The sequence below is a fragment of the Cololabis saira genome, chromosome 1, assembly GCF_033807715.1.
Source record: "Cololabis saira isolate AMF1-May2022 chromosome 1, fColSai1.1, whole genome shotgun sequence".
In the NCBI taxonomy this organism is placed as follows: Eukaryota; Metazoa; Chordata; class Actinopteri; order Beloniformes; family Belonidae; genus Cololabis; species Cololabis saira.
In genome coordinates, this window is record NC_084587.1 from 43,158,350 (window position 1) to 43,184,951 (window position 26,602).

Consider the following 26,602-nt stretch of genomic DNA (forward strand, 5'->3'; position numbering starts at 1 on the left):
TGCCGCTACAGTTCTGAGAGTGTTTTTCCCAGCAGTCATAGGGCCAGCCCAGTTAACATGGAGCACATCATGGAGCGCATGTGACGGGAAAGTAATAAAAAGGCTGCAGCGGCTTCATCGTGCACAGAGGAATCAGCTGCTTCTCAGGGAACGTCTGGGAGGACGCTCATCTTCTCAGACAAGAGCCCACACTGCCCCCTAGTGTTTGGTGGTGCAAATACGGAGCAACGTAAACCAGCAGGGACGAGTGGTGCGGAGGTTCAGGCTCCTGCCCAGGGACGCTTCTACACAAGATTTAAATTTATTAACGGATAGCCCCTTGAGATGGATCATCTCGTTTCCGAGGGGGTCCAACATAAAACATACAACACAATACAAAACAGTCACATACAACATACATAATACATAAGGCTCTCACACACTAATCCGCCCACACACCAGTCCCTAGGACCTACCACACCTGAAGAACACAAGTAAATACTGCAAATAACACAGTAATAACAACAAGAGCAACAATATTAATAATAGTCATTGTCATCGGCATTATTATACAATGTATGAAAAAATAGATACATAAAAAAAAATAAAGAATGACACAAATGAGAAGGCAACACCACTAGAGGCAACTACATGGTTCATTGAGATTGGAAAATAGTGAGTTTTTAAAGAGGTGTAATGAATTGAGTTCTCTTATATTGATGGGTAGGTTGATCTGATGGGGCCTTGAACTTAAAAGCACGTCTACCAATTTCTTTAAATGTCAAAGGAATGAAAAGGGAAGAAGGGTTGCTGAGTGTTTCTGAGAGAATATGAGGATGTATGTGGAATCAGATATTGTTTTAAGTAAGATGGATAACTCAAGTGGATACATTTGAATATGAGTTGGAGCCAGTGGTGTTGTCTTCTTGAGCTGATTAAACCAGTTTAATGATTGATACATGGAGCAGTGGTGAGTTCGATATGGGCACCTTAACACAAATCTACAGAGACTGTTGTAAATGACATTGAGGGTTGAAGATGTGATTCATAAGTGTTCTGGTAAACAACATCAGTATAATCTAAAATGGGTAATAACAATCCCTTTCCTTGTTTGTAGAGTGAAGCAGTTTATTGAACGGTAAAGGATGCCTAGTGCGATGTAATTTAGTTGGACTCAATATGATGTTTGAAGGTAAGTATTGGGTGGATCCAGAGGCCGAGGTGTTTGAATGACGTCCCCTGCTCAAGGGGTGAGCCATCGTTAAAAAGAATATTGAGATCTGGGTTATTTCCAAGGCCTAATCTGGTACCAAACAACATTGAACATGATTTATTTTTGTTTAACAAGAGTTTATTTGATGATAGCCAATTCTGAACAGTAGAAAATTCACGACGCTTCTACACCTGACGGGGTTCGGGATGAATGAAAGAATGAAGTTGAATGAATGAATGAAGTTTATTCAGTCATTGCAACACAAAACAACACCAAAAAAACATTGTACACAGCATTAACTTTTCATACAAAACCAAAAAAATGTGTTGAACAATAACTGAAAAGGCATAGGCAGAAGCAAACTGCTTATAAAAGCCTATCCTATAGTACCAACTTTCTATTTTTGGCTACCGACCTCCAGAAAACCAAAAAGAGAATAGAAAAGCAAGGAAACAACAAAAGGCAAAGAAACAATAGAAAAGCAAAGAAACAACAAATAGCTTTACAAACCATTTTCTTAAATACAACAAAAGAATGACATGTTTTTAAATTTATGTTGGCATCATTCCAGAATTTAACTCCAGTAATGGAGACACATCTCCTTTTCATACCTTTTTTAGCTTTTTGTACTGTGAAATTGCAGACACCTCTAAGATTGTAACGAGTCTCCTGAATTGAAAAGAACCTCTGTATTGGGTCAGGGAGCATTTTTGATTTTGCTTTAAACATAATTTGCATGATTTTAAAATAAAACAAATCATAAAATTTAATAACATGAGAATTTAGAAAAAGTGGATCTGTGTGAGCGTAGTAATCAGCCTTATTGATGATACGTGGCTCGTTTTTGAAGTTTTATTATTGAATTTAAGGTGGTTTTAAAGGTGGATCCCCACAATTCCACACAGTAAGATAAATAGGGAACAAGCAATGAGTAATAAATCAAATGCAAGGCCTTGGAATTCAGTATATTTCTGGATTTATACAGGATTGCGAGTGATTTTGAAATTTTCCCTTTAATATATTCAATGTGTTGTTTCCATGTTAACTTTTGGTCGATGACAACCCCAAGGAATTTAGTCTCAAAAACCCTTTCAATATCAACATTACATATTTTTAATATGTCCGATCCGTCCCCCAAGGTCATTTTACAAGTAAAACTGTTTTATAAACTTGAATTTGAGTTTATTTGAGACTCGGACTACAACTACCCTTTCCTACTCCTTCTGATGTTAAACTTTAGCTTTTACTCATGCAGGTAATCAAAACAAACTGGAATTACCAAAGACAGAAATACATAAATAAAACAGGAAGTGAAGCAGAAACCCTCGTGGTAACAGCACTCTGAATAAAACAGTTGAATGAAATCTAATACCTCTATGTATGTATAAATGTGTGTGTGTAAACTTTAAAATATTTTAAAAACAGCATGGTGTTTGCTTCAATCCGCCTGTCATGCAGAACTGCGTCTGATGAAATATAAGATGTCAATGGGAGCTTTAATGAGTCCTCGCCGAGCCCCGTCTGTTTGTTTGCCTCCAGAAACGTCGATGCTCTCGTCACATCTTTGATTCCCTGTCAGAAACCATCGTGTTAATGCTCCCCCCGCCCACCTGACACTCCCCCCCCGGAAGGCTGAACGGTTCCATTTAACCGTTTCTATTTTCTGACCTCTGAGGAGAATCAGAAATAGGGCCGCGCACGCAGATGAAGGTTTTACAGCTTTCTACACAGGATTTGATAAACACGAACGTCGGTGCTGAATAATGCATGAAGTCTTTGTTTCTTTACGGATGCAGTTTGAATGCACAAGTCTCCTGTTGTGTCCCGCCCTCAGCTACAGGAAGGTGGTGTCTAACAACTGCACGGCCGGAGTGAGCTCTGAGTACACGGCCAGGCGGCTGCAGTGTCCCGTCCTGGCGCCCCGAGGTCTCCAGCTGGTCACCAGCGAGGGCGCGCTGACCGCCACGCTGGGCGCCAACGTCACCTTCCTTGTTTTCCTGGAAGAGGTGAGCTGTTCCTGTCAGGTTGTTGGATTCAGAACGTGGCCGGAGGAAAAGCTGGAGAAGCAGCACGCTTTACAGATGAGCGGTTGATAACGTGGCCTCCATGAGTTGTCGCGGCCGGTCCACACAGACGCATGAAGAATAAATCCTCTGCTCCGATATATTCTTATTGATTCATCATATAAGCAAGGACATTTAAAATCTGAAAAAGAAGAGAAAGTAAAGTTTTGGGCTGTGTGGTTAAGAAACGTTGCACATGTCCACCTATCTGGGGGGGGGTGTAACAGCAGGTAGGGTTGCCACCTTTCAGAAATAGAAATAAGGGATGCCCCGATTTCAGCAGCGCAGGCGCCAAAAAAAAAGAACATCCCCAAAACTTCTAAAATGCATAGAAATTTATTTATTTTCTATGAAAAAACAAAACGCTTTGATTTAAAGTGCTTTAATAGCATTGAACTTGCATGACTGTCCAGACAGCCAACCACTAGGAACTGAAATATCCTCTTATGCTATGTATGTCCACATCAGCCAAGATGTAGAATATAGCTACAGGTGAAGAATATGGTGTAAAAGTTAGTTTATTTCAATAATTCAACTAGAATATGGTGTAAAAGTTAATTTATTTCAATAATTCAACTAGAATATGGTGTAAAAGTTAGTTTATTTCAATAATTCAACTAGAATATGGTGTAAAAGTTAATTTATTTCAATAATTCAACTAGAATATGGTGTAAAAGTTAACTTATTTCAATAATTCAACTAGAATATGGTGTAAAAGTTAATTTATTTCAATAATTCAACTAGAATATGGTGTAAAAGTTAATTTATTTCAATAATTCAACTAGAATATGGTGTAAAAGTTAATTTATTTCAATAATTCAACTAGAATATGGTGTAAAAGTTAATGAAAATACGGTACAAATCGTGTCCCGTATTAGTTCAATACGGGACGCAACATTTTTTTCTCAAATAAAGGACAATTCCATATTTTATGGGACGGGTGGCAACCCTAACAGCAGGGGCTGAAGCTTCCCAATCCCAGTTAATTCATCCCTGCGGGGCCCAAGCCCAACATCACCGTGGGTTCGGCCCATCTGCTCCACCTGAGCTGTGTTTTCGTGTTTTCTTGGGTTTAGTTCACGTTCTACTCATCTAAAAGGCTTCGTTGGTCCTGACCCATCGGTAGGTCCTGACCTTGTTTCTTCTCCCTATTTAAACTTGTCCCAGTAAGAAGGGTTTTGTTCAGTGTCCTGCAATAATCAGTTGTCCAGCGGTCAAATTTTAGTCCCCAGAGACTACGTCAGCGGCAACTCAGGGTAGGATCGCATCACTTGCGATCTCAGACCGACGGTGTCGATTTCTGAACGGTTTGTCTTCCAGTTGATCAGATATTAGTCCGTGCCCGCAGGTTTTAGGCATTTCCCCACCAGTTCTTGGTGCTCCAGCAGTCCAGGCCTGGGTGAAACTGTCTGTCCTCTGCAGGGTGACGGGGCGAGGACTAGCGTCACGGTGGACTTCGGAGACGGCCACGCAGTGACGTACTCCAACGTGAGCTCCATCGAGGACGGCATCAAACACATCTACAAGGCTGTGGGAATCTACAGGGTCACTGCCACCGTGGAGAACAGCCTCGGCTCGGAGACCAGCGCGCTCTACCTCCACGTGACATGTTAGTCCCCCCTCTTTCAATCCCATGTCTTTTATGGCGCTTTTCCACCAGTTAGACCCTCCAGAAAAACGCGGGCTAAAATCCTTGATTCTGCTAAAATCATTGATTATGCGATTAAATGTGCAGGTTTTTTATGTGCTTTTATGCGGTGAAATTGCGGCATATGCTGGAAGTCGTGGAATATGCGGAAAGTTGCTAAATATGCGAAATATGCAGGAAGTTGCGGATTCGGCGCTGAGCTCTTCCCTCTTAAATTCAGCGGGCTGTCTCGTCTGCTCTGAGGTCGTAGGAGAAAAAAAAAGGAGAGCGCAGGTGGAGAGGAGAGGTCGGCCGTCTCGCTCCCTCCAGCCCGCGGCTCAGTGCTCGGGGGATTGGTGATTGCCGGGCGCGACGAGGGGGACGAGCCAGACCTCCGTCACCCCACACGTCCGCCGGCAGCCGCGCCCACCGCGCAAGCGGGGGGCTGGACGGAGACGCCACTCTCTTTTTCCTCTCACCCCCGCGGGTGAGAGCTGCTGTTTGGGGGGTGGCTGTTTCTGCGAGGGGTGCGGAGGTCCCCGGGCGGGTCCCGCACGTCGCGACCGGGCATCCCGACATGTCACTCACAACACTTCCCCCTTTTTCCAAACTTTATGTGAAAATGTGCGGCGATGATGCGGTGAAATCAAGCGAGCCCCGCATAATTTGCATATTCAGCGCGGACATATGCAATATTAACCCCAGTAAAAGTGATTTTTCTGCACCAGACATTGAAATCCACGGAAGGTCTGTAAATCCACGGACAGCCGTGAAATCTGCGAAAAATTCCGCGATCACGGAATCGCGGATTCCTGGAGGGTCTAACTAGTACCTACTCAGCGCGCCCCACCTCGGGACGGCTCGCCACTCCTCGTCTCGCCTCTACCCGTTTTGTCCTCGTTTGTTTTTCCACATCCAGGGGAGAAGTGGGCAGGTTGGGGTGAAGCTGCTGTGACGTACTCGATTGCGCAACCCCTTTGTTCATGTCGGCGCTGATCAGAAATCAGCTGGAGCCGGGAGAGTAAAACAGCCCGTCTACATCCCTTTTTTAATTCTCTCCTCAGCACCAGGTTTATGAACATCTGCACCTCAGAGTTGGATCACCAAACAGACGTTTGTGCTGTATAATAAAATCGCAGCGAGTCGCTCTCGCGCTGACTCCCGCTTCCTGATTCAAACGTCTGACGGCCCCGCCCCCGACCAATCAGTGGCACGGAGGGTGGTGACGTCAGATAAAGTGCCGGCTCAGCCCGGATAGAACCTCGGCAGAAAAGATACAGAAAAAAGTATCTACTTGGCACGGCTGCACCCGCCTCGGCCCCTAGTGGAAAAGCGCAAGACGGGGGCGCGCTGAGTAGGTACTAGTGGAAAATGGCCATTAGTTACTTCCTGTTTGTTTATTCTTTATCCATCCTGTTTCCTGTAGATCTGCTGCTCTAGATCGTTGTCCTGTCACACGACTCGGGTTCAGTTTCCAGTAGATCCAGAACTCAGCAGTCTGGGTTCTAACGTGTAACAAACCTTGGCAGAACGTTACGGTTCTCCTTCTCACGAGTCGCTGGACTGACTTATTTCCGCTGTTTAATCACTTAGGTGATGTTTTCTTTGCTCGGCTTTGGACCGTAAACTGTTTATTTTAGTCTCGGCCTCTGCAGAGCAGACCTCTCAAATCAGCTTCTGCTTCACGGTCGCTTGACTCGCAGAGGTCAGCGCAGCCTCGCGTGGAGCCGCGCCGGCCGCCCCCGCCGTCTTCAGAGAGTGACAGATGTAAAAGAGCTGACTTATTGATCAGGGGACGCCGTTGCCCCCGCCAATCTGTCCCTCCCGTGTGCCAGCAGTACAAATGGAGCCGCTGCAGGCTCGGGAGGGCCGCGGATGAAAAATAACACGCAGATGGCATCTGTTAGTCCCAGCGCAGGAGAGGATTCTGGGCAAGCTCCCCCCCATCCCCCACGCAGCAGCACCCCCTCTCCCCGTGTGAACCAACAAAGTTCTGGCTGTAATTTAGTTTTGTTTGGACTCTGTGATGTATGTGTTTCCCCGAGTAGGTCAGCTGGAGTACATCCATCTCTCAGCTCCCTTTGTGGCGGTGAGGAACAAGGAAGTGAACCTGACGGCAGTTCTGTGGCCCAGCCAGGTGGGAACGGTCACCTACATCTGGTGGATCGGCAACAACACCGAGGTACCGTTTCTCCGTCGCACCTCCGTCACCTCACCACTAACACACCGGCTGCTGACGTCATGCACGTCTGGAGGTGCATGGAGTGTCGTCGCTGCTTTTTAAACACTGTACAGTAATCCCTCGTTCCAAAAAGAACCTGTGATAAGTGAAATCCGCGAAGTAGCAACCTTTTTCTTTTTTTTTTTACAATTATACAAGGCTTCAAATAGCGGAGATCAGCCCCACACCACCGCGACCCGATTAATTGGATTTGAATGGGAGAAAATGAAAAATTTGTCTGAAAAAAAATACAATAAGTACAGTAGGACAAATTGTGACTGGCGCGTATTTCACTGCTCTTCTGATGCTGCTGCATCCTGACTCGCTCTGTAGTAGGGATGGGAATCAAGAACCGGTTCTTGTTGAGAACCGGTTCCCAGTGTTTCAATTCCTTGGAATCGTTTGCCTTTTTCGCAAACGATTCCCTTATCGATTCCAGTGGGCGTGAGTGACGTCACCAAGCACGTTGCGCAACGTGCGCATTCACGCCCAGCAGGAAAACACGGGGACAAAGCGGCATAAACGCTCGAAAGTTTGGTTACATTTTACCAAAAAGGATGACAACAGGGCGACAATTCTTGCAATGTAGACATTTCAACAAAGGGGGGAAACTGTTAGGACTCGGCCGGCTGATGCGCTGGGAGCGCGGAGTCAGCCGGCGTGTGGTAAGAATGATTTATGGTTCCGCGTTACACCAACGCAGAGCCTACGGCGTAAGTACGCGGCGACACGCACCGTACGGCGTAACCTACGCCGTAGGCTCTGCATCGATTTAACGCATAACCATAATTCATGCTTTAGAAGAGCTGTGCTCCGGCGGACAGCAGAGCTCCTGACACAGCTGCTGCTTGTCAGCTCATCTATGGAGAAGTTAAAGAGCATCTACCGCTAGATTCTCCTTTCATCAAGGCAGGGAAGAGTATGACCCAGGCCAGAATAGATGAATGTTAGTGACTAAGTTTGTGGCGTTGAACATGTTACTGGACATTGTTGTGTAAATAATTTGTTGTATTTAGTTAATTTCTACGGAAGAATATTTATTTTATTATTATTATTTCATATTAAATACATATTTTATAACAAATCATTTTGTGGGGACCCCCTGGCACCATCGAGGAGCCCAAGGCTGGGGGCATCTTAAGACCTCAATTATATTTTTTTGTTCGAAGATATAAAACAAAGTTGATACTAAAATTGTTTGTTCTCCTTTTTTCCAAATGCGAATCGATAAGAGAATCGATAAAGAATCGAATCGTTAAGCAGAAATGGAATCGGAATCGGAAAAATCTTATCAATTCCCATCCCTACTCTGTAGCGTCTTTTTCTTCTAAAGCCGCGGTGCAGGTGTGTTTTTTCCAGAGAAGAAAATAGTCATGGGTTGTTGTTGTCGCTCTTTTTTCTTCTGGGCAAAAAGATTCTTATAAACCGACACCATGGATTATATCTGAGACTGTAATGAAGGATCCATCAAAGGCTCCCGTTCTTGAGCTGCTGCTGAAGCTCATTGGCCGTTCTCAGCTTGTTGCTAAGCAACCAACGTTATTGATACAGGAAGTGAAGAAGCGTGGAGACTGTTTAGCCAATCAGAATGCAGAACACGATGCACAATGCAAATCCGTGAAGCAGCGAGACGTGAAAGGTGAACCGCGTTATAGCTATACAGGGATTACTGTACTCCCAAACAAACAATCCTGTAGCATGACAGCGAGGAGAAATGTCTCACGGTCAGACGCAGAGGTAAAAGCACCGGGGTTTGGGCTGTTCCACCAACGCGGCTCCAGTGCTAGTCTGGGCCTGGTGCCAGACTTAGCACCAGTTCTTTGCTTTTACACCACCCAGAAAACTACGTGACCGCCACATTTAAACAACCTGTGCGTTTAAAATGTATATCTGTAGTCTTGGACAAATTGTTGCTATCACCACTACCACGGCTCCACTCTTGCATGTTTTAGATGTTTTTCTGCTCCATCACACCCTGATACAAGGAGCTGTGTCAACAACAGACCCGTCCAGGTCTAAAAGTCGTGTCCTCCCCTTGGACTTGTCCAGTTCTTGTTATACACTTTAATGCTCCGTGTTTACCCGCCAGCTCCAAAAGCGTGTCTCTGTAAAAGCGTTTGTCACCATCAGCATGCTTGACGTGTCAGCTGCTCATAAACTATGGCGAGTGTTAGCATCTGAGAGACAGAACGAATCATCTCCCAGGGAGCTCTGCAGACGCCGGCCCGGCGTCTCTGCAGGGTAAACATCAGCCGTGAGACGTTTACCAGCTGCTCAGGTTGGCCTCTCGTAGGAAGCACCGTACACTGACTCTGTCCTTCTCCGTCATCTCTCCCACCGTCTCCAGCAGCCGGTCATCACGCTGGAGGGGAGCGTGGCGTGCACCTTCTCCAGGGAGGGCACCAACAGCGTCACCGTGCAGGTGTCTGCAGGGAGCAGCATCCTGCAGGACAAGAAGAGCATCGCTGTGCACGGTGAGTCCACCCCGCAGGCGTCCCGACAGGAGGTCTCCATGAAAGTTAAAACATTTCTTACTAGAGCTGTTCAATTAATCGATTTTAAATCGTAATTGCGATTATGTAATTAGAACGATGTTAAAACGTGAAAATCGTAAAATCGATTTTTTTTTTTTTTACCTTGTCTGCACACATATTAATGATTGATACCATATTAATGATTGATGGAAATACCTCTCAATACCTGCGACAAGTGCCCCATCGGAGAGGCTCTTTAGTGTAGGAGGGGGCGTTGTAACATGCCACCGGGCAGACCGGCTCGTGTTCCTTGCAAAAAACTTGCAAATGTGAATAGCAAATGTAATGACTGACATTACACACCTCTACCTCCTTCATGGGTTGCATTATTATTTAGCATGCAAAGACCCAGTTTAGTTTAATTAGAAAATGTCTTGTTTTATTTAATTGGAAATATAACTTACTGTATGTTTGCAAGTGCTGATTTGCTGATTTTTTTTTTCAGAGATAAAACTTTATATTTTATTATATTTTTTAAAACTTTTTTTCAACTTATTTTACAGAGTTTTGCACTTTATTCATTCATTTTGGTTTAATTGGTTTAATAAGAGCAAAGTTTGCACTTAAAGCCCAATGGGGCAAATGTTCAATAAAAAAACAGCATATTTGAAATAATTTCTTTGCCTTTTGTCAATTCACAAAATAATCGTAATCGTAATCGAAAATTGGATTTTGAGAGAAAAAAATCGAGATTTTATTTTTGGGCAAAATCGAACAGCCCTATTTCTTACTGTATGATGCAGCCACCGCCCTCAATCCGGTCATCGCTGTCTTGCTAATCCCCACTTCTAGTTTTATTAGTCTCCATGTTGAGCTTCAAGGAGTAACGTGTAAGATTGCGGTGGGTTAAAACAGCCCAAAGTCACCTGGAAGCAGCCAGAGAGCGAGAAGAAATAAGTGCAGTCGTGTCACAGAAACGATGACTGTGTATTTGGCTCTAGCGAGTTATTGTGCTAAATAACTAGCTGCGGTCCGCCCGGTCTCGTAATACCACGTTCTTCCATGTGTGGCGTTAACGAGCCACACAGAGGCCTCAGTACGACACAGTGACGCGCAGTGGGCGTACTTGAACTTGCTGTCAATCATGAGGGAACCGCCCCCAAGTTACAGTTTTAGCTAAAACCAGAGCACATGTCCTTCCCCTGCTGGAGACGGCTCTTTAGATTGGTACATGCACATTTCTGATGGTAAATGACGTTAATTCAACCAGCGTTGTACTGATCTGGACGAGGTCCCGCCCCTGACCATCTAAGGGCGGCACAGACACTGGACTCTTTCAAGACTGGCCTAAAAACCTTTTTATCCAGGAAGAAGTTGAATTTTATGACTTATTATTGTAGTTTTAACAATGTACTGGTCTGTGGCACTTTGAGATTTTTGGAAGAAGAGTGCCTTACAAAGAGAATTCATTTATTTAATTTATTTATTTATTTGACTCGTCTCAGAAAGAGAGAAAGCTGGAGGAACCTAATCTCACATCCGGCTAGTACCGTAACATTCATGCGTGTTAACGTTTACGATCAGAACAAACGTCAGAGGGCGCGAGGACGTGCATGAAACCCTCCCAGCAGACCCCGCTGCGTCTGTTTTCATCCACTTTTGTTCCTGAAACTTCGCTGTAATGAAGTGATGCACAAAGTCAACCGTCTGAAACGAGAGGGAAGCTGGACATGAGAAGAAGTGAAGACAGTATTGTGTCTGACAGGAAACCAATAATGAGCTGCAGCTCCTCCGCCACGCCCGGAAAAGGTTCATGACCTTCCAGATTCAGCGGCTTTGTTCATCCCGACTGAAAACATGAAACAAAAGTGTGTGGTGTCTCACGTGAGTGATCTGGTCTCCCTGCAGAGTACTTCCGCTCCCATCTGCTGGCCTTTTCCTCAAACCTGGACGAGCACAACCCCGACATTGCAGAGTGGAGGCTGGACGTGAGCCGGGTCATCAAGAACGCCCTGATACAGGTACATGGACCCGCGCATGCCGGTTAGACAAAACAACAAAAAAAGGGAAAAAAAAGCCAAAAATGAAAAAAAATAAAAAGATCAATACCAGATATCATTGATTGGTCATCTCTGACTGACCAGCTGTTGCTAATAAAAAAGAAAGAAATGAAAACATTTTGGTCACGGTTTGTTGATCTGTAACATTCAGGGTTGTGTTAACACAAAGCAAAGAGGGAAAGACGTCAGCAATGGTCTTAGAGAAGAGCTGCATGACCGCCACGCGTATCTGCTGTGCTGGCTCGCCCAGCATAAGTTTATCAACTGTTTTCTTTTAAATTCTTTTAAATACAAGTACAAATACAAATACAAGTATATCATCTTTCATCTTCAAAGAAATCCAGCTAGTCTGGGTTCAAAGTGCCTGCAAAGGGAGGAAGTTGAGTTCAGAGTCGTTGCATCTCTTCAACGCCCGTAGTGCTTTTGTTTTGATTCAAAAACCAATAATGTAATAATAATAATAATAATAATAAACTTTATTTATACAGCACCTTTCTTAACAAAGTGCTTCCCAAGAACAATAAAATACATCAAGATAAAAATACAGTGCATAGTGGATAAGAACATAAGACAGCAATAACCAAGTCTAAAATTAATAATAAATATTCACACCACAATAAAAGCTTTTCTAAAAAGGAATGTTTTTAGTAAAGATTTAAAAGCAGTGGGGGATTTAGCTGAGCTGATCTCAGCAGGTAAAGAGTTCCACAGTTTGCTGGCCCGGACTGTTAAAGCTCCATCACCTTTGGTCACAAGTCGGGCTCCTGGGAATGATCAGAAAGCCCTGGGAATGATCAGAAGGCCCTGGGAATGATCAGAAGGCCCTGGGAATGATCAGAAGGCCCTGGGAATGATCAGAAGCCCTTGCTGATCTGAGGGAGGCCCTGGCAGGTAGGGGGTTAAAAGTTATTTAAAAGAACTAGGGGCTTGGTTATTTAGGGCCTTAAAAGTCAGCAATAAAATTTTAAAATCAATGCGATATTGAACAGGAAGCCAGTGAAGGGACGACAGAATTGGAGTGATATGTTCAAATTTTCTTGAGGCAGATTTAGAGAATAAGGGGACTGATAAAGAACCGTAGCGATAAGCAGAATCAATGAGGGCGTCCATCGTGTGGTGTCCGTCCTTTCCCCCGGTTCTGATCTAAGGTCGGCGTAGACCAGAGGACCAAGTTTTTCCCATTTCTGTCCTTCCTGTTCCCCTCCAGGCTACCGGCGTGAGGGAGGACCAGCTCCTGGTCACCGTGCTGCCGGGTTTACCCACAGCAGCAGAGTTCTTCCTCCTGCCCGACAAGCTCGCCACGGAGGGGAAACCGGAGAAGAGTTCTGCCCACTTAGATCAGGTGAGGCTGCAGCTGCAGGTGGAGTCCTCCATCAATGATAACAACAGCAAAGTCCCTGCTTCCACCACCGGGTGTCAGTGTTCAGCCCCTTGATTTCCTCAATTAACGTGAGCCCGAGGCCTGAGGAACCTCTGCAACAGACTCATCAATAAAACTTGACAGGCGTCAACAAGTTAGCAGGCAGGAAGGCCTTTCAAACTCCCCCCTGTAGGGGGAGCCGCCTCAAAGGCGGGACTAGGCCCCAGGCGGCTCGACACGAGCGGAACAAGGGGTCAGTCTGCGCAGAGAAGGATTGGTTTGATTTCCCGCTCCCCCCTCCTGCCCACACCTGCTCGGTCCTCTAGAAACGTCCTCTCCCCTGCAAGCCTGCCATAAATCTTCATTCAAGGTTGGCATCTTAAACCCGCGAAGCAGGTTCTGCTTATTAGGAGGTGCCTTAGATTTACTGACCCCGGTTTTCATCGCTGAGAAAGTAATTAGTCGTCGTAGACTTCATTTAATGAAGGTCTGCAAGAATGACTCATATCACCATTAATTTGGCAAATGAGGCTGATAAGGCAGCAGAAAGAAAACACAAGGAAACCGAGCATTTTTTGCATTGAGAGTGAAAAGGTCTCAACAGTTGGATGGTCCTGGGTTTTCATCCATACATGAACCCCTGCTGGTCCACGTTTGTGTCCCGGTGCCAGCACGCGTCCTCCCGTCCCCGGCCACGTCCCCCGGTCTGTGCAGGCAGGGCCGCCGCAAGGGGTGTTTTTTTTTTTTTTTTTTTCCTTTTTTCCCTTATAAATATCAACAGTCACGTTCCATTACAGACCTAAATGTGTACTAGTTTGTGCATATCAATAAATATATGTGCAATGATGCGTGTGTCTGTTGTTCAATACAACTGATCAGACCAAGCGCAGACACAAGCTGCTCTGATCCAGACGGTGGAGTTGGAACAAACTGTCACACAATGTCGAGAGAACGAGACAGATTCAGGAAATTTCCATCAGGGGATGAAAAAAGAAAAAAACTAAAGAAAATGGAAGAGTTGAATGCCTCTCTGAAAGGCTCGTTTGATAAATTTGTTACAAAAATTACCGATCCGACCGGGTCTCCAGCAGCCGCGGGGCCCCGCGTCGAGGCAAGCCCAGATGATGATGAGGCAGGGGAAGGTATCCAGTATTTTGCTAATTGGAGAGTTAAAATTGCGCATATAGACACCCGATCCAACCCGAAAAACCCCAAAAATTTCGCCCCCCCAGCCATTTCACACAGGGCCTCGCAAATCTCCCAGGCGGCTCTGTGTGCAGGTGTTCCCAATCCAGCCAAGATTTCAGACACAAGAAATCAAAGCTTCGGCTACTCTTAATGAATGCCCCCTTTAAACAGTCACAGTTCAGCAAGAGAAGTTAGTGAACCCTTGCGGCTGACCTCTGGTCAGAGCTCCTCTGCCAGCAGGGAGTCAAACAAGCCTTTTCAAGGGGACTGTTGGACCAGTCCATCTCTAGATCTGCCTCAGTTCAGGTCTGGGACTTTTGTCCCTCAGACTCATGAAGAGAGATGTTTCCAGCTCCAAGCCTTCAGCTGGTCCTCACGGGTTCTTTTTGACCTCACTGAGGACAGATCTCCTTCCAGCGACACAACGTTCACATTAGTTTATGAGTCATCAGCATAAGCACATTGTCCTTGTCTATTTTTGTGACTGCTTGAGATTTTAAGGTAAATTAATGCAGGAATTAATTAATTCCATCATGTTCTGAACATCTTTTCCAGCTTCTCTGCAGTGTCCAGTTGACATTTATTTGAACAAAAGCAGAAAAAACATAAATGTCAAGTTATTTCAAGACTCGATTGATTTTCTATTTGACAAACGCTCTTGATTATGGAGCTAGAACAGTCTCATAATTCACAAATACACACGCCGATCCACAAATGCACAGGACAAAATTCACAAATGCACAGACTGATTCACAAATGCACAGAACAATTCACACGTGCGTATGACAATATACACAAATGTGTTTTTGATGCACACACAACTATAACCTGATTTACAAACGTTTTTTGTCTGTGAGCTGCGCTGGATTTGCGTGTGACTTTTGAGATTGGCGGAAACAACGGAAGACATCTGATTGGTTGCAAATCCTTCAGTGTTAAAAAAAAAACGTATTTGTGGATCGAGTCATGTCAGGGGAGTCTCAAAAGTCACACGCAAATCCAGCGCAGCTCACAGACAAAAAAAAAAGTTTGTAAATCAAGTTATATTAGTGTGTGTATCAAAAATACATTTGTGTATCTTGTCCTACGCACGTGTGAATCGGTTTGTGCATTTGTGAATCTTGTCCTGTGCATTTGTGAATTGGTCTGTGCATTTGTGAATTTTGTCCTATGCATTTGTGGATCGGCGTGTGCATTTGTGAATTGGTCTGTGCATTTGTGAATTTTGTCCTGTGAATTTGTGAATTTTGTCCTGTGAATTTGCGGATCGGCGTGTGCATTTGTGAATCTTGTCCTGTGCATTTGTGAATTTTGTCCTGTGAATTTGCGGATCGGCGTGTGCGTTTGTGAATTGGTCTGTGCATTTGTGAATTTTGTCCTGTGAATTTGTGGATCGGTCTGTGCATTTGTGAATTTTGTCCTGTGCATTTGTGGATGACGTGTGCATTTGTGCATTATGAGACTGTTCTAGCTCCATACTTGATCGCCATGAAACCTCCTCTCCATCTGTGTCTCCACAGCTCTCTGAGGTCCTGCTGAGCGCCTTGAATCAAAACTTTGTCCAGTTCACGTTGAGGCCGGGGGTCCAGGTCACCGTGTACGCCGCTCACCTTTCGGCAGGTAAACACACGCCGCCGTCTTTGTGTTCTAGAGCATCCCAGGAGGACCCGTGCACCTTCTGTGAAACAAACATAAGGCATGTGGACTTAAACAGATGTAGGACAGTGGACAGTCAGGTGTGTCTCTTAACATTTCTGTTCCCTCCGCCCCGAACTAATAACCCCACCCCTGTGTGTGATTGGCTCCCACCATGTAGCTACACAGAGACATTCAGAGAGTGAGCAGCGTAACACGTATGTGTGCCTCTTCCTAGTGGGGATGCTGCTACTGTCCTAAAGGGGCTAATAGGATGAAGAGTAAGACAAGTCCAATCACTAAAATGATTCATCTGTGATTCACATACGTGTCGTTTCTGTTCACGGCTCACTGCATGAGTCGGCCGGGTGCAAATACCGGCTGGGTGACTCGTTGCGGTGTTTGGTCTGTTCTCTCCCTGTCTCTGCAGCGCCCCTTGTGGACACCAGCGAGAACCACAGCGGCTCCGCCATGCTAATGCTGCTGTCCGTGGTGGTCGTGGGTTTAGCCGTGTTTGTCATCTACAAATTCAAGAGGTAAAGTCTTCGTGAAGTACCAGCGCAGCATGTCCTCAGCAGGGCGGCGGTGACAGGTGTCCGAGCGAGAGGCCCGGTAGGACCAGACCCTGTAGGAAGCTCCTATCAGGTCGTCCTGACAAAAGAAATGTCAGTCAGTCAGCTGCTATCAAAATAGCACTGTCCGATCTCAGGCTTCTGACCTTTCTGAAATGTTAAACTGCGTCTCCGTGCTAACGTGAGGTTCTGGGAGAAGACGAAGCGAAGGGTCGAGAAGGTTCAAAGACCAGCGGAGGCGCGACTCAAACTTGAGACATTTACAGATGATGCAAAGATTCGGCGACAGACAAAAGTGGCCGTGTTGTTCTGACGTTCAGCTGCCTGCACGTGTGGGTGAAAGCAGTGGCGTCAATTCAGTCAAAGCTAAGGTATGGCAAGGTTACGAGTCACAGAACTTAACTAGAGTATCAATCAACACGTCCACCAAATACTCATTACAGAAGTCTATGTAGCTTATCTGTGTGGTCAAGAAAATTGGAACTTTTTCAAATGTAGTCTCGCTCACTGCAAAAACTCAAAATCTTAACAAGAATACTTGTCTTATTTCTAGTTAAAATGTCTAATTTCTAGTCAAAAAATCTCATTACACTTAAAACAAGAGTCATCACCAGAAAAATAACTTGAACTGAAATAAGTAGAAAAATCTGCCAGTGGAACAAGATTTATCTTCTCATTACAAGCAAAAAAATCTTGTTCCACTGGCAGATTTTTCTACTTATTTCAAGTGAAAATCTACTTGAAACAGGTGAAAATGGTTGTTTTTGAGTCTTGTCTTAAATGTAATGAGATTTTTTTTTACAAAAAATTAGACATTTTAACTAGAAATAAGACAAATATTCTTGTTAAGATGAGTTTTTGCAGTGTATAATAACTAGTGAAATCGATCATGTTCTGATTTGCATTTGTAGTTATTCTATATGTATTAAGTAATAGAATAATCAATACAAATAGACACAGAGTAATTCCATAAATGTATTTAAAAAAAACAAACAAACATTTACATTTTCCCTTGAAGCAAAAGTGTGGCGGCTGCCATACCTTGGCATACCCAATTGACGCCCCTGGGTGAAAGTGAAAGTCAGACGTTGCTTTGGAATTGCGGTTTAATAGGATCATAAAAAAAAACTAATGAAACTGCCGAACCCTTCAGTGCGGTCGCTGCTATCAGTGACTTCTGTGACTCTCAGTGAGAGTTCTGCACCTGTGGACACGTTGACCACCTGGATTTGTATACAGCAATGTCCAAAAGTAGAAAAATATTTGTTAATAATTGTTGTGGAGCTTGACAACTATGGTAACGGTACCGGCCGCAGTGAACAGCAGCAGCCAACAGGTCAGACTCGGGGGCTGGTCGTTTTCTGCAGGTCCGTCAGCGTAGTTGAGCGTCGTGCATCAAAAACAATGTTTGTTTTTTTGTTTTTTTGGGAGACATCTTTGTTCAGTAAAATAATCCAGGCTGAAGAAAAATTACAATTCTGGGGGCCCTGGATAGCTCAGTGGGTTGAGGGGGCGCCATTTGTAGAGGCTATAGTCCTCGTGCGGGCAGCGCAGGTTCAAGTCCCGGTCTGTCACTCTATACAGTAATCCCTCGTTTTTCACGGGGGTTACGTTCCAAAAAGAACCCGTGATAAGTGAAATCCGCGAAGTAGCAACCTTTTTTTTTTTTTTTTTTACAATTATTTTACAAGGCTTCAAATAGCGGAGATCAGCCCCGCCCCACCGCGACCCGATTAATTGGATTTTAACGGGAGAAAATGAAAAATTATTATGAAAAGAAATACAATAAGTACAGTAGGACAAATTGTATTTCACTGCTCTTCTGATGCTGCTGCATCCTGACTCGCTCTGTAGCGTCTTTTTTCTCCTAAAGCCGCGGTGCAGGTGTGTTTTTTCCAGAGAAGAACATAGTTATGGGTCGTTGTTGTCGCTCTTTTTTCTTCTGGGCAAAAAGATTCTTTGACATGCCACCATCATTATATCTGAGACTGTAATGAACGATTCATCAGAGGCTCTTGAGCTGCTGCTGAAGCTCATTGGCCGTTCTCAGCTTGTTGCTAAGCAACCAACATTATTGACACAGGAAGTGAAGAAGCGGGGAGACTGTTTAGCCAATCAGAATGCAGAAGACGATGCACAATGCAAATCCGTGAAGCAGCGAGACGTGAGAGGTGAACCGCGTTATAGCGAGGGATTACTGTACTGCAATGCCCCCTCTCCCCTCTCTCTACCCGTTTCCTGTCTACCTACTTTCTAATTAAAGACCACTAGTGCCACAAAACCTTTAAAACGAAATTACAATTGTGAGAAAAAAGTTTTTTTCTTTAGTGGCCTTTACCAGGCAGATCCACCAGGATCCTTCTCCCGAGGTAAAGGCCACTAAGCCTGGAGAAAATAACTCCAAAACTCAGCTCTCTGTGATGTAATAGAGAACTGGCGTTAGAAAAAACACCGGCTGAAGGAAGTGTTCTCGGCACCGTGAAAAAAGTTTTGTGTATGGGAATACTACAACATAGGTTTACTTTGTTTTTTAAGTCACCGACAGAGGTGGACAGAGTACTCGACCGCAGTACAAATACTACTGGTCAAAATTTACTCCGTTACAAGTAAAAGTAGCTCAGTCAAAATATTACTCGAGTAAGAGTAGAAAAGTACTTGCTTTTAAAGGTACTTAAGTATCCAAAAGTAAATGCTTTTAAATTTACTTTAAGTAAACGTAAGAGTAAGAGTACATTTCTTATTTTTCACATCAGTAAATTACTATATTTTTTCTAAATTAATTGTTGCGGCTCTGTCTTGACTTGTTGCAGCTCTGTCTTGACTTGTTGCGGCTCTGTCTTGACAAACGCAGGCTACTTTGGCGGTATGGTTTTGAGGAGGCTTGACGTATTTCCACTTTACGTACATCCCAGTGGAGAGCGTGCACTGTGATAGGTCTCCTCCTTTGACAAAAACAGCTTGTGTCCAATAGGATTTTAGGGAAGAAGAAAAAAGAGCAGACCTGAAAGTAACAAGTACTTTTCAGCCTTCCTAGAAATTTACTCAAGTAAAAGTAAAAATATTTGTCTTGGAAATGTATTCAAGTAAGAGTAATAAGTACCAAAGAAATCTAATACTCAAGTAAAGTACAAATCCTCTGGATATGTACTTAAGTACAGTACTCAAGTAAATTTACTCCGTTACTGTCCACCACTGGTCACCGATCATGTCAAGGATAAAAATAGATAAATCAGACAAAAGCCTAATGTGTTGAGTTGAAGAGTTTGCAGGTGATTGGATCAGCGCTGCACCGCAGCGGTCCGCCTTGCTCACTGATCTAGGTCAGGCTCTGTGTCTCTTTCTCCGTTTGTCTCACTGTAAATCTTTCCTCAAGGAAGATCCCAGGCCTCAACGTCTATGCGCAGATGCAGAACGAAAAAGAACAAGAAATGATGAGTCCAGTGGATCCATCGGAGGCCACGCCCAGCTCGCAGCAGGACCTGGTGACTTCTTTGGAGATTCTGGACACAGAGTTTAACCCTCGGCCCATCGGTGAATATCCACCTTATCCTTGGCTCGCTGTGTTCATTTCACACCTCTGTCATCCATCGGCTGTTGTTTCCTGACCCTCATCCTGTGCTTTCTGTCTCTCAGTGAAGTGGTCCAGTCAACGGGAGGGCTAGACTGACTGTGACAAACACTTCAGGCGCTTCTTAGTGGTACGGTTAACTCGCTGCTCCCCCCCTGAACGCTGAACCCGAGAGAACAGATGGTTGAGGAATGAAAGAAAGATCCAGAAATAGTCTCTGTGCACGCTGCAACCGATCGGCTCAAGAGTCTCGTCAGTTCAACTGAGATCTGGTGTCGCAAGGGCCGCAACGGTTTCATCTTCATGCACCATTCAGCGTCTCATTCATCCGGGGATTTCCTGCCATTTGTCACCCATCTGTTTCTCATCATGTGATGTTTGATTCAAATGCAAAGTCTGTTGTCACTCGTCCTCTGGCGTCTGGGAACCTGTTGAAGGTTTTCAGGATGTTTGAAAATGTATTTGTAAGTTTCGGGAACTTGTTTTCATCTCTTAAACAGGGTTCCCATGCGTCCTGGAAAACATGGAAAATGATTGGTAATTTTCCAGTCCTGGAAAACATGGAAAATTATAAAAAAAGGGACAAAACTAGCGGCTAAAAGTTGAAAAGTGTCGTTAGATGTGATGTTTTTCTCTCCCATGGCCACAAGCTCCTCCCTGTCCTGTGTTGAGAGACAGGCGGAGGAGAGCTGGAGTGGGGGGTTGTTTACTGAATTAGCTGCAACTCTGATTTCAGCAGAGCAGAAGCTAATAACAGGTAACAGGTAGGGCTGTTCGATTAATCGATTTTAAATCGTAATCGCGATTATGTAATTAGAATGATGTTAAAACGTTAAAATTGTAAAATCGATTTTTCACTTTTTTTTTTTAACCTGGTCTGCACACATATTAATGATTGATACCATATTAATGATTGATGGAAATACCTCTCAATACCTGCGACAAGTGCCCCATGGGAGAGGCTCTTTAGTGTAGGAGGGGGCGTTGTAACATGCCACCGGGCATCCCTCAAGCCAGATGCGGTAGACCGGCTCGTGTTCCTTGCAAAAAACTTGCAAATGTGAACAGCAAATGTAATGACTGACATTACACACCTCTACCTCCTTCATGGGTTGCATTATTATTTAGCATGCAAAGACCCAGTTTAGTTTAATTAGAAAATGTCTTGTTTTATTTAATTGGAAATATAACTTACTGTATGTTTGCAAGTGCTGATTTGCTGATTTTTTTTTTTCAGAGATAAAACTTTATATTTTATTATATTTTTTAAAACTTTTTTTCAATTTATTTTACAGAGTTTTGCACTTTATTCATTAAATTTTGGTTTAATAAGAGCAAAGTTTGCACTTAAAGCCCAATGGGGCAAATGTTCAATAAAAAAACTGCATATTTGAAATAATTTTTTTGCCTTTTTGTCAATTCACAAAATAATCGTAATCGTAATCGAAAATCGGATTTTAAGAGAAAAAAATCAAGATTTTATTTTTGGGCAAAATCGAACAGTCCTAGTAACAGGTAATCTTCAGTGGGCTGCGTTTTATCCAGTATCTCACACTTGTTTTATTGTCTGACAATAGAAAATAAGTGAAAAAAAAATACAATTTAGGAATTCTGTTGTATTAAAATACTGTGTCTGTGCACACATAGATGGGAGAAGAAATTAGAGAGATTAATGACTTTTTGTGTAGACTTAACCTCATTAATTTCCAATAAAGGTTGCCGTCAACAGAGTGAGATGCTCGCTGAGACCGCAGGGAAGAGGAGCACCCTTAATTAAAATGTTGGGTTAACATTTCCTGGAAAAGTCTGGGAAAATCACTTTAGGGAAAGAGTGGGAACCCTGTTAAAGATTGGAAATAGAATATTGTCCTTTAAAGGTGGAGGTGATGTCAGCATCCTTAAGCCAAACATGGCTCCATAGTGATGTTGCCTGATAGCAGAAGACCCGTCCTCCAGATCTATACTGGATCTTCTAGGAACTACGTACGAATAAAGCTACACTCTGAGAACAGAGAGCTCTATTAGGAACATGGGGAACTATCAGGGCTGGTTATTTCAGGTCTACCACCTGGTTGAGTGCAGCCATGCTCGGTTTTCCATCCGGAGCGTGATGGAGACTAGCAACATAAATAATCACTCATGCAAGAACTAATCCGCCTTCACCAATCAGTACGTCAATACTTCAGTATGTACATCGGTATATTTATCTTCAACACCTCTTGTTCCCGCCGCAGAGGCAGTAATTATGTGGTTGGACGAGACACATTTTTGGTACAATTATAATTTTTGTCTGTATGTAAAGGAACTAAGATAAGTTGAAAACAGAAGTTTACACACCTGTCACTGGTTTCAGACCAGAGAAAATGATCTACTAGTAAATACGACTTCACAAACGTTTGTCCAAAGCTAATCATGTATTGATCAGCTGTTTAGATGTTACTGTTTTGGATCGTATAGACACAAACAGTGGCACTGCTACATATACAGGACTGTCTCAGTTCTTTATTTTCTGTAATGCAATTTAAAAAAACAAAAATGTCATACATTCTGGATTCATTACAAATCAACTGAAATATTGCAAGCCTTTTATTATTTTATATATTGCTGATTATGGCTTACAGTTTAAGATTAAGATTCCCAGCATATTCACATTTTTTGAGATAGGATATTTGAGTTTTCTTAAGCTGTAAGCCATGATCAGCAATATTAAAATAATAAAAGGCTTGCAATATTTCAGTTGATTTGTAATGAATCCAGAATGTATGACATTTTTGCACTACAGAAAATAAAGGACTTTATCACAATATTCTAATTTTCTGAGACAGTCCTGTATGTGGGCAGTGCAGTTCGTGTTCGGTTCCAGACGTCGGATATCGAGGTTCCTGCTTCTTTGATTGACTGAGCCTCCACAACCAAACGTCCTCTGATCCGTGTTCTGTCTCTCGTCTCTCCGCAGGATGTATGAAGCCTCATGTACATGTAAAATTCTCCACAGAACTCCCCACATTCATCGTGTGAACTCCACGCTGGGTTCCCGCGCTGGGTTGCCGCTCCGGCCACGTCACGGATTTTTGTTTTTTTCTTGTTTGTTTTTTTCTACCATTTGGGACACGATGGTTTTGAGCTTTATACCTGTGCATGTCGGACCCCGCTGACACATAACTGTGCTCTGTTCAAACCAGAAGAAACCGTGTACAGGTTTTCAACTTCCTTTTATCATCCGTCTGACGAATTCAGCATCTTCAAAGTTCAGTTAATTTATACGAGTCGGACGCGAAACGGAGAAGAATCATGAACGACGAGGTGGAAACCACGACTGGAGCGGCGGCGTCTTGTTTTCCTGACATATCTCCCTTTGGTTCGCTGTTCTTACACGACAGCCAGGTGTATTATTTATTCATATGAATATACTTTTATGAAGTATATTGTTTAAGTGAACTACACATTTATTTTGTAAATCATGAATGTCTATGTGAGAAATTTGTGTATTTTAATAACAAATGTCATACTAAAAAGCGACGCCGTTATAAAATATGTATAGGGTACTTCAAAGCTTTTGGTCTACTGTCCTCAGAAAGCTGATTTATGGCACAAGACACATTTTATACAGAAGAAACAAACGTTTTTGGGGGGGAGTTTAAGTTCGTAGGACAGGGTTTAGTTGTTCAAACTCGCAGTTAGACTTCTGCTTCTGGTACTATTTATGATACATGCCAGTTTGTAAAATGTTTTGTGCTTCAAGATGGCTCACCGCGCTTTCCCGCGGCAGGCAAATCCCGAGATCTCAGCAGATCTCTCAGGAACGGAGGAGGAAGCGAGCTCCGCCGAGGAGGGTGTTGGAATGAGATGCAGCTTCTTTGCAGAATTCAAACAGCGTGGCTGCGAGAGGGATGGAGGAGAGGTTTTCAGGGACGTATTAAGAGCGCTCCAGTGGAGAGAACGAGAGGACGTTGATTTCTTGAATACTTAATGCGGCCTGTCGAGCTCAAGGCCCGCTGACACTCTTAGGCTAATGTCCCGGCCAGCTCCGGTGCGGCAGCTCATTATAACGCAGTAGCAGCGGGAGAAGTAGAGCGCAGATGCTAACAGGCTAAATGGATGGTTGGCTCGCTCCAAGGACCGTCGGGCTCTTCACGTCTCGCAGACGTGAATGCATGATTGATGCCTTTCACATCTTCTGCAGATTTGTTCATTCCTCTTCAGTTTTAAGAGAAAGTCGGAAGCAGAGGGCGATTTTTTTTTTTCTTCACTGTTGGTTTTAGATAAGTGTTAAATTTGTTCACCTGGATACAGATGATGATGATGAAGAGACCGGGTAGGATAAAGACACGGGAGGCTTATGAGACGCAGGTGCGATCAGTCAGGAGAGCAGCAGGAGTCGAACGTCAACCAACACCTAAGATCAAATAAGATCATTAACCAGTTAACCGCCACAGAGATCTTTGTTTGAGAGGTGTGTCTCACTAGTTACGGTTCCATTACCACCAGCATTAATTAACAGTAGTCTAAAAATACCTGAAGGGTGTTTCAGGATCCAAAGCAGCCCTGAATAAGTGCTGTACCATTAAAGAAAGTTTTAAATATAATCTTAAAGGTAGGAAACGTCTGCATCCCAAAGAGAAACTGGGATGATTATTTGTAAGAATTAACAAATAAGATTTGATTCTTTTGCTAAATTGTCACGTGACTAGTAAGCAGATGGATTACAAAAGTTGGATAGCTGGCTTCATAATGGCGAAGTGTTTCCATGAATCCCATATTCAGACAGCCAGGAGGACGATGTGCCACGCCCCCTTACATCACGATGATGCTCAGTGTCTCATTAGGGATCACGTTGATGTTCCTTCCTCAATGAAGACGTGCGTGTTGGACAACGCTGGTTTGGCATTTGGAAGGAAGGAAGGAAGGGATGGGATTTAACGCTTCATATGGTTAGATTGAGGAACAGGTCTCTCTGCGCCCCTGTTAGGACACCATCTGGTGTTATTCATCTGGTAAGAAAAAGTATCAACTTCTTTGAATTTACTAGGTTTTTCTCTTTTGCATCAATTTGCTAGAAGATGTGATCTGAGCTGAGGCCTCCTGGTCAGGTAACGTAGGCGCTCCAGCGGGCGTGGGAAGCGGGATCGAGTGGTGGACGAGCTTTCTCTGTATCGCCTCCCTGCAAATTAGCAAGATTATTATTTTTGTAGAGAAATGTTAATAATAATAATAAAAAAAAACTGTTTTATTACTGTACAGCTTTTGTATAAGAACAGACGGTAAGGTGTTACAGTGTTTTATGTTCGACCTCGACTGTGCCGTGTGTAATTGTTTAATGCATTTACAATCATATTTATTAAATGGAAAGAAGTCTGTAACTGTGTCTTCGTTTTCTTGCCGTTGTACAGGAATGTTGCATATTTACAAAACCGAGATAACGACAAAAACAAAACCAGCTGATGTTGGATGTTTCGCCTACATTCATTAGCGTACAAATAAGGCGTTAACGCTCAATGGGTGCTGCTTCTGACGCGCCAAATTCCTGCTCGCTACACAAATACACCGCCTACTTTGGAACAGTCCCCGCCCCCATGTTTGATTTCACTGGCTAGCGCTAGCTACGTAGCCAAGTCACACCAGAATCTTTGGCACATCCTCTGTGTCCGTTACTAAAGAATCTGTTCTCTCAGGTCTTGGAGATCGCTGAAGGTGGACTGTGCTGTGATGGAGTTACCAGGGCAAAACCTTGGCCATTCTTCATGTACAAGTCCCTCTTTGCTAGCTACGTAGCCGCATTGGTTGACGCTCGCAGTTAAGCTTCGGTTCGTTTGAAAAGGAATGGTGTCAAGTGTTGACTAAATGAACTGTGGGTGCCGGCGGAAAGCAGAAGTTCCAGGCGCTGCCGCCTCAGCTGCATTTGTCAGGATACGATTTTAGCCGAAGACTGATATGTGATAATCTCGTGGCAGTCTACTCGTTTCAACATCTCGCCATGACAAAAGAGTGACGCAAATTAAATAATTTTTTCAAATCGGTTTAGCGTTGTTTGAATGCCGAAATAGACTCAAAATGTGTTTTTAGCAGTCACTTCTAAATGGCGCCTCCACATGTCACTCCCATTGACTAAAATGGCGACGATTCACAGCATCTGCCCTGTGGGACTCGAGTTTTTGATCCTGTTATCCCTGATTGACATGACAGAGATCCAGTGAGGTTTTCATCACATCAGGAGTGTTCGGCGTCTTTCATAAATCTTCAGCATCACCCCCCATGGTCACCTGAGCGCTGTTAGCCTCGTTGTCTTGCTACTGAAATTCATTTTTCTTAATAAAAAAACGTTTTAAAGTCAACCTCGGGGCGGACCGCTGTTGACGCAACCATGTTTCTCAGAAAACATTTCTTTTATCACATACTAAAATGATGTTTCAGTAAAATGTTTGCAAAGGTTTCTTCACTGGAAAAGTGGTTTGTCTCCAAGGTATCAACATAATTTCAAGGAGGAAAGACATCCTCACTGATCTTAGAGAAATGGTTGTTGCGCCGCATCATCTAGGAAAGGTTATAATGGTTTCCAAACATTTTTGGAGACGGTCATTAGTGAAAAAAATTATCTTCAAATAGATCATTCAAGACAGTTGTTAAGAAGTCAAGAACTTGTCA

General features: G+C 43.7%; 1 protein-coding gene across 7 annotated transcripts in view; it reads left to right on the top strand.

Annotated features, from left to right (window-relative positions):
• Nucleotides 1-23,041, top strand: part of LOC133446251 (VPS10 domain-containing receptor SorCS1-like) — a 248,106-nt gene extending 225,065 nt beyond the window's left edge. Inside the window, exons 18-28 of one of the 7 annotated variants that reach the window (XM_061724266.1) lie at nucleotides 3,027-3,198; nucleotides 4,678-4,864; nucleotides 6,931-7,064; nucleotides 9,451-9,577; nucleotides 11,486-11,598; nucleotides 12,845-12,979; nucleotides 15,706-15,805; nucleotides 16,251-16,356; nucleotides 19,766-19,923; nucleotides 20,026-20,090; nucleotides 22,917-23,041. In XM_061724266.1, coding sequence (XP_061580250.1) covers nucleotides 3,027-3,198; nucleotides 4,678-4,864; nucleotides 6,931-7,064; nucleotides 9,451-9,577; nucleotides 11,486-11,598; nucleotides 12,845-12,979; nucleotides 15,706-15,805; nucleotides 16,251-16,356; nucleotides 19,766-19,923; nucleotides 20,026-20,054 — 1,261 coding nt within the window. In that variant the 3' untranslated portion in view covers nucleotides 20,055-20,090; nucleotides 22,917-23,041. Of the gene's footprint in view, nucleotides 1-3,026; nucleotides 3,199-4,677; nucleotides 4,865-6,930; nucleotides 7,065-9,450; nucleotides 9,578-11,485; nucleotides 11,599-12,844; nucleotides 12,980-15,705; nucleotides 16,357-19,765; nucleotides 19,924-20,025; nucleotides 20,091-22,916 lie in introns of those variants that run through there. The other 6 variants (XR_009782821.1, XR_009782822.1, XM_061724252.1 and 3 more) reach the window with 6 other exon arrangements.
• Nucleotides 23,042-26,602: the final 3,561 nt, after the last annotated feature.